Raw genomic sequence first — 7,688 nt, forward strand, 5'->3', positions numbered from 1 at the left:
TCAAAAATGAAATAATTATTATTACAGCTATAGAAAATAAAAAAAAACCTATTTAGGGTGCCAACAACAACCTAACTCGCACCCCAGAAAATGTTTAGGATTTACAACCTTAATAATTTTACTCAAAATTTGAGCATGACTCAAAAAGCCTATCATGCATTGTGAGGTTATTTGAGGGACTCATTTTTTTCTAAGTTTATTTAGTAGTAGAATGTCTATTTAATATGACATTTCATACCATTAACAACATCCCCAAATGTTTGATACAGTAAATTAATACTTAAAATGAAGGAACTTTATTTTTTTGTTGAAAACAATCAATCCTAGAGATATCCTGGATGCCAGCCTTTCAATTAATTCAAACAGAATTGTAAAAGTATTTTTCCTTCCAAAATTAATCAAAATATTCCATCGACATGGGAAAAATGTCTTTGTATTTGGAAATTATGAATCTTATAAAAAGATTCATAATTTCCAACAAAAAAAAAAAAGTTAAGGAATGTATTCAATGATTCCTTAGTCAAAGTCATTGGACCATTATTAAATACAATTTCAAAGGTACTTGATGGTGATACAAAAATGAAAACATCATGAAATGGGGGGAATTCAGTTTTGAAGAATATAAATCTACTAGGAACAATAAAGCACTCTGAAACATGATTTTATGATTAGAAAAGTATTTTTTGCCCCTGGGCTTACCCATACAAACATATAGTGACTCTTTTTTCCAGAGATTTCTCATTTTTCCCATCCTGTGAGAAGGTTTTACTACTTCTTGCTTTGAGGATAATATGGGTTCGAAAATGATCAAATAATTCAATTTTTATGTAGAAATTCTCGAAATTTTATGGCATGTATAAACATTTTCCTGACCCGATCTTAAATTCTTCAGACATCCAAAATCTCTGAACCACCTAGAAAACTTTTCAATAATTTGATTACGGATAAGGATCCTTTTCATAATCATCTATGAATGTGTAACCAGATAGAGCATCGACAAAAACAAGGTAGGACTTCCTTGTTAATGAAAATAGGTCTTTCGACATTGATTCAAAAATATTAGAAGGAATCAAATCTGGTAATAAGTAATAATTTCGAACTCTTTGTCTTGGTGATTCCCTCACGGGTTTAATAATGAAGCTTTACCAATAAGTCTCTTTGACATGCTTTTGGAATAATATTACATGTTCTCGTTAGAGTAGTCCATCTGCCAACTCATTTCACATAGTCTTGAACAAAATCACAAATCGATTTGAAAATGTATTCCCCTTACAGAGACCGCTTCAACAAATCTTACTAAAATTTGATAATCTTTATCGAGCTTAGCTATTTTTCCAATATTTCTTGGCATTACAGTGACTCTGTTATGGCTAAACGTATTAAATCTTTCGCTCCATCCTTGATCTCATCAGCAATTAAATGATATTTTAAAATTGTTAATGTTGGAGATCCGTCCTTATCTTTTGGACCTTCATGTTTTCGATCTGATTTAAAGAATATTTATTGAATATTGCTGAAAGTGAATAATGATCATTGATGATTTCAAACTTTGGTGATCCACTCAGGTAAATGTGTCATTTTTTTATTGCCCATTTAATCGCAGGAGATTCCAACTATACCATTGCGTATCGTAATTCAGCATCGTGAACAAATCTTGTACTACATTTAACTAAACTCCACCTTTCTTCATGTTTTTGTAGTAAATCGAATCCAACACTTTTCAACCTAGGTGCATCCATTTCGAGGCGTATTTCCTTCTTCGGATAGAAAATGTCATTTACTTCTTCCATAGCTTTAGTATGTATATTATACTATGCAAATGCATTCTTTATTTTCATCAGATGTTTTATTGATTAGGTTGCTTTGATAAATTTTAATGAAAAGCTTGCAAGTTGATTTTCTAAACCAATAAAGGATCTAAGCTCTGTTCTATTTGTAGGCGTCATGAATTTATGGATCTCCTTCAAATTCTTTTCATGTTTTGCTATCCCATCACTTCAAATTTTATAGCCAACAAAATTGATTTCTTCACGTACGGATTGAAATTTCTTCGTTCTCAACATAATACCATATTCTCTCCATCTTAATAATATTTTCCATAGAATTTCCGCATGTTATTTGAAAATTTCATCATTCCAAGAATGTTATGGACAACTTTATGAGCATTGGTAATTCCATATTGATCGCATCTATAATTTTATGGTTCACCAGTAGAAATGAAACCCATTGGAGCTCGCTTAAATTAAATTTACTTTACGGTCTTATAAATGTTGTTAATTTCTGAGTTCTCTCATAGAAGGTGTTTTCCAATATCTATTGACTGCATCAAATATGGTAAAGTATCATGATTTCGGGTTAATTTCCCTATACATCAACATATAACATTGAATTAAAATTATTTCAACTCCTTTTTTAACCCAGAGTTGTAACTGACAAATAAAAATCATAATCATAGATAAACTCGCTCTTTATGATTTTTAGCTGACTAAATTTGTAATAAAGAAACACAATTTCATAAAATTATATGTCATCACATATAATTTTATGAAATTTTTCTAATTGATAGAAAAAAATCGTAAAGTTTAATACCCGTATTTTACCAGAGATGTCCAGAAGTTGTCAAAAAAAACAAATTTTAAAATGTGGATTTTAAATGTATTATTACGAAAGCTACTGAAACCAAAGATAATTTACACAGAGTTGAATAAGTACATATTTATAATTTTGTTTGAAAAAAAAACCCTCTATAAGTAATTATGATCATTTTATTGTGGCGTCCACTATGTTTTTAATGTGCCTACTACAATTACATACATAGGTATATAAAATAATGGATCCTTTAAAATGTATTTGATTGCATATAAATTTAAGGAAGAGGTTTCGTGTTTCATTTCTTAGAATATTTCCGAAGAATATAAGAAAAATAAGGCGTGTCAATAAAATGAAATTAAGTGAAATCTGTTTTAGTACTTTAAATGATATGCAGTTACGTCTCAGGCAAGGACTAAAAAGTCCTTGTCTCAGGTAACTGGCAAAATAAGGTAGCCAGGCTAAAACATAAGAGAATAATGGAAGAAGTCAACGAAAGAAAGAAGATGAGAATGGCATAAGCGGAAAATTTCAATAGTAGTTCTTGTTAATAATATTTATTAGTGATTACAGTCTATTTCCAGCTGATTATATATTATATAAAGCACGCCTAACAAAAGTTAGAAGATTGTAAATTTTCTATTGGATAAGGTGGCCATATACACATCGAATCAAATTTCATCAGTAATTTGCTTCTTAGAAATCTTTTTTGACCACATCATTATTTCCTTTCCTAGTCATGGTTTCAATTGAAGGTATTTATAAACGAACCAAATCTGATAATTACGATGCTTTCCTTGCAAAAATCGGCCTCAATTTCTTGATTCGAAAAGCTGCATGTTTGGCAAGTGCAACTCTTACCATCTCCAAGACTTCCGAAGGAAAATGGCATTTCAAAACAGAAACCACAATGCGAACAACGGAAATTGAATTTAATGTGGGTGAAGATTGGGTTGAGACAATGTCTGGTGGTTATAAAGTGGACTGCTCGGCCACTCTAGAGGACAATACTTTGACTATTATTCAAAAACCTCAGGATGCTGAGGGTAAAATGATCACTCTTGTGAGAAAGTTCTCAGAGGAGGGAATTGATGTAACCATGACAATAGAAGAGGTTGTGTGTAAACAATTTTATACAAGGCAATAGTACTTCAATCCCATTATCTCAAATCTGTTTTTTAAAAATCTTTTTTATTCTTCTTAGTTATTCTTGTTATATTTATTTTAATTGTATGTAATATAATTTTTGCAGAAAAAATTGGACATCAAATTATTTATTCATAACTAGGTGTTGTTTTTCCTTATTAATCCATTGATTTGACTTCTTTTTGATGTTCCTATCATTAAACAGGACTCCGGCCTGGAACAATATTCAGTTTATATAGTCCCAGCTTTAGCCTAAATAAAATATAATTGTAAAAGTTGTATTTATGATGCTACAAGATAGTCACAAGAATATTTGAAGAGCTCGTTTTGTTTGTAAAGTTCATTTACAATCATAATATTTTGTTAAAACTAATTCTAGATAATTGTATGTCTATTTACTCATGATCTTAGTGATAACGTTTATTTGTAAAGGATTTACAAGATGAGTTCTTGTTTCAAACGAAATAAGATAAATTCATAAGGTGACCCGTTTCTCAAAAAAATTACTACTAAAACAAGCAAAATTGATATTGAATATATTTAAATAGAGAGTTTAAATAGAATAAAACAATTAGTGTTGTCACAAATTATTCTGATAAGATTTGAGAGTTGTTTCTGGAACATTTTAATAATTGAGAATGATCAATATATGAGGGGATTTTTATGCTCGGATTGAACATTCTTAATTCTAATGCAATGAATATTTAATATCTCTGGATCATTCAACTTCTCCCAGAAGTAATACTATCGTTGTATGATGAGGTTAGGATGGTAAAGAAAATTCACAAATTGTTTGAATTACGATTAATTAATGAATAATTAAGCATCACATATTTGAGCACAAAAATGTACCTTCACAAAAAAATTGCAATTCGGGAACTATTTATTAAAATTTCAAATTAGATAATACTTCAATTTATAAATATCGATTGATTCGTTTCAATAGGACACCATATTGCGTTTCTTTTGTGGTGAATTTGAAAATGCAAAAAAAAATTTAATTTTTTTTTGTTTCTTTGTTAAAAACCTACACAATAGAACATTTATGTATGTAATTTTAGTTGTCTTTGGTAAAATTAACTCCCGGTTGTACTCAACATAAAGCATGAATTTCTATTGTATGTTTCCATGCTTAAATTCAAGTGGAACTTTAATTTATGCAAACTTAAATGTAGTGATGTCATAAGTATTTAATTTAAGTTGAGTTTGTGCAATTGCCTTAGTGTACAAGCTATGTTAAGAGCTTGTCAATTGAATCTTGACAATTAATTTACACACCTTTTGCAGTTTCTTTAAAGTTTGCAGATATAGCAGATGTTCTTTATCACCTTTTTGTGCAGTTGTGACGTTTTTACGTAAGAATATCACAACTTTATGACTATTACTCATCCTTAATAACCAGGAACGACATTAATCCCTGTTTGCAGAGAATGACTAGGACTAAAAAGCAAGAAAATATTTATTCCACCAACCAAATCTATTTTTAAATAAACTATTATAAAAGCATGGGGAACGAATTTAACTCGTGGAGATTACTAATCTACAACGGATAAAATAATTATAAAACTAAACACATACTTGGGATATTAAAAGTACTCATGAAAGTAAAAGCATTTCGATTAGATTAATGGTCAATTGAAGCGTACAGTTTACCAGTTTAATATTCAAATAAATGTAATGTGGAATTATTTAGATTTTTGAATTGGACAGAAATCATAAGAGAGAACAAATTTGAAGGGTAATCAAATATAATTCTATATAAAGTATATTAATGAAATAAGAAAATATGAAAATGTCAAATATACACAATCAAAATCATAATTTTAAACATCTATAAATATATTATGGTATAACTATTCATAACCAGAGATAAAGTATCATATAATTTTGTCTTTATACATAAACATTTTTAATTCCAAGGCATCATTACAAACATGCGTGGTAGATGTTTTTCTTTGTTTAATACACAGAATAAAAGGATTCCTATCAATTATTTTACAATTCTATTGATTGTGTTCCTTGTTTTGACTCCTATGAAAGTGTCGTTGGGATCTTTAGTTTTTAAGTTATTCACAGATATCATATGTAAAAACTCTAGATTTAAAGATATCTTTGTTTCAATAACACTTTACAGAATGGGGAAAATTCAAGTACGCTCCGAATCAACCCCATTAAGGTAACTATATAAGAATTTAGCATATTTAAATATCCTTAAGTTTATGGACCCTGCTTCTTCATTTTCATTAGGTGATAAACAAGCTTCTTCAATAGGTGTTAATGGCACAGTATCAACGGTAAGACATCTAAAACCCTTTGCTAACACTGGAAAAAGAAGAAGAAGAAAAATTACCTTATTAAAATAACTGAGGAATGTTATTACTTATGATAATTTCGTAACTTGTTGGAATATCCCGTCCATGTAAAATAAATTCCGCTAACTAGTCAAATGTAGTCATGCCCATAACTACAGTGAGGAGCCTAACTGTAGGATATTTTGCATTTGATTTGTCTATGCAAGGAGAAAAAAAACATTCAAAGGTCCGAAAAAAGGTATTGATATGTTTTGATTGGAAAATCTTTAAAATATCGAGAAAAAAAATTATTTTTTGTATGTTGTTTTATAAATGTAACGTGAGGCAAATTAGAGCAATATTGTTGGAATATATCATTCTAATCTAAAGTACTCAATTTTATCAAATCATGTATCTCGATACAACTTGATGATTTAAAGGAAACAAAATGGAAAAAATCATTTTCTCCCCATATTTTAGAGATTTTCAAATCACGTTCATAAACACGTTCATAAGGGACCTTTTTTTTTTTACAAAAGAAAGTTATTTTCTTCTTTAGATGAATAAAAGGCAAAATATCCTGTAGTACCAAATTTTAATTTTTGTCATTTCGTTGTAATCTAATATATATAATATAATAAATTTAATCGTTTTTGTTTTAGAATGGAGTTTGTACGATTGTCATTGAGAATGTAACAAGATGCAAGGATTACAAATATTTAGGTAGGCTTAGAAGAAATCGATTTGTTCTAAATTAAAATGATAAATAACTTTTATGGAATTTGTTAAAGTGTATTTTAATCTTGATTATTCATTATATATTTATGTATGTGTTTTAATAATTATTGATTTGAAAAAATAAAACAGCTTCGATTTCTACAGCTAATCACTGTGTTGACGCACCACATATTATGTAGAGTTCGACAATAATTTGTTTTAATCAATATATATCATAAATTAAAGAGGAATTTATTCAACATTCGAAAAAGTTCCAGCTTCACTTAGGTACCTTTCAAATTCGTTATTCCTCAGCTTTGAACAATGTTGAATAATATTTTAAACAAAACTTTGCTTGGTAAAGAAAATTTAATATAATTATAAAATTGTAAAGAAAAAGGTGAAAAATTGTCTAAAAAAATAAATAAAAGAATATCAATGAGTGGAAATTAATTATGGGATCTACATCTTTCTTCCATAACCGTTCGTTTATACCAGTAATCGCAGTCCTTAGTTTTATTGCTGTTATAATCATGATTATATTTGGAATAGCATTAATTGAGCACGGAAGATACGCAGCATCACTTTGGGCTGCATTGAAAGTTGCAGATCATCAAAATATTGGCTATCATTTCTTGGATAAACAACCTGAAAATGTTTCAAGAATCCTTAAAAACTATATGATGGGCATTTCAGTACTTTTATTCTTGGGAGTGATACCTCTTTTGTATAATGCGGTTGTAATGATGAAGGCTCGCAAGATTCATGAGTCAATTATTGCATTGACTACATAATTAAAAAGAAGGGATAGTTGAATTATGAATTTTTGTTAGTCTAATGACTTATGCTAGAATATTTAAATTACTGCTATCATTTCAGTATATCATTTGAATGAACTATTCAGGATCAGTTATGGACTGTTAAATATTTGTAATTTTTATGTTA

At 28.9% G+C, this 7,688-nt stretch overlaps 1 protein-coding gene across 1 annotated transcript; it reads left to right on the forward strand.

Moving 5' to 3' along the window:
• Positions 1–3,328: 3,328 nt before the first annotated feature.
• LOC121114602 (fatty acid-binding protein) lies at positions 3,329–3,736 on the forward strand. Its single transcript, XM_040708619.2, has one exon. It carries the CDS (start codon positions 3,329–3,331, stop codon positions 3,734–3,736), a length of 408 nt encoding a protein of 135 aa, XP_040564553.1.
• The last annotated feature ends 3,952 nt before the right edge of the window (positions 3,737–7,688 follow it).

This window comes from Lepeophtheirus salmonis, chromosome 1 (genome assembly GCF_016086655.4).
Source record: "Lepeophtheirus salmonis chromosome 1, UVic_Lsal_1.4, whole genome shotgun sequence".
NCBI classification, from domain to species: domain Eukaryota; kingdom Metazoa; phylum Arthropoda; class Copepoda; order Siphonostomatoida; family Caligidae; genus Lepeophtheirus; species Lepeophtheirus salmonis.

What these genes read in the sequence shown, in the direction of transcription:
- LOC121114602 (XM_040708619.2), top strand. Translation starts at nt 3,329, where the DNA reads ATGGTTTCAATTGAAGGTATTTATAAACGAACCAAATCTGATAATTAC.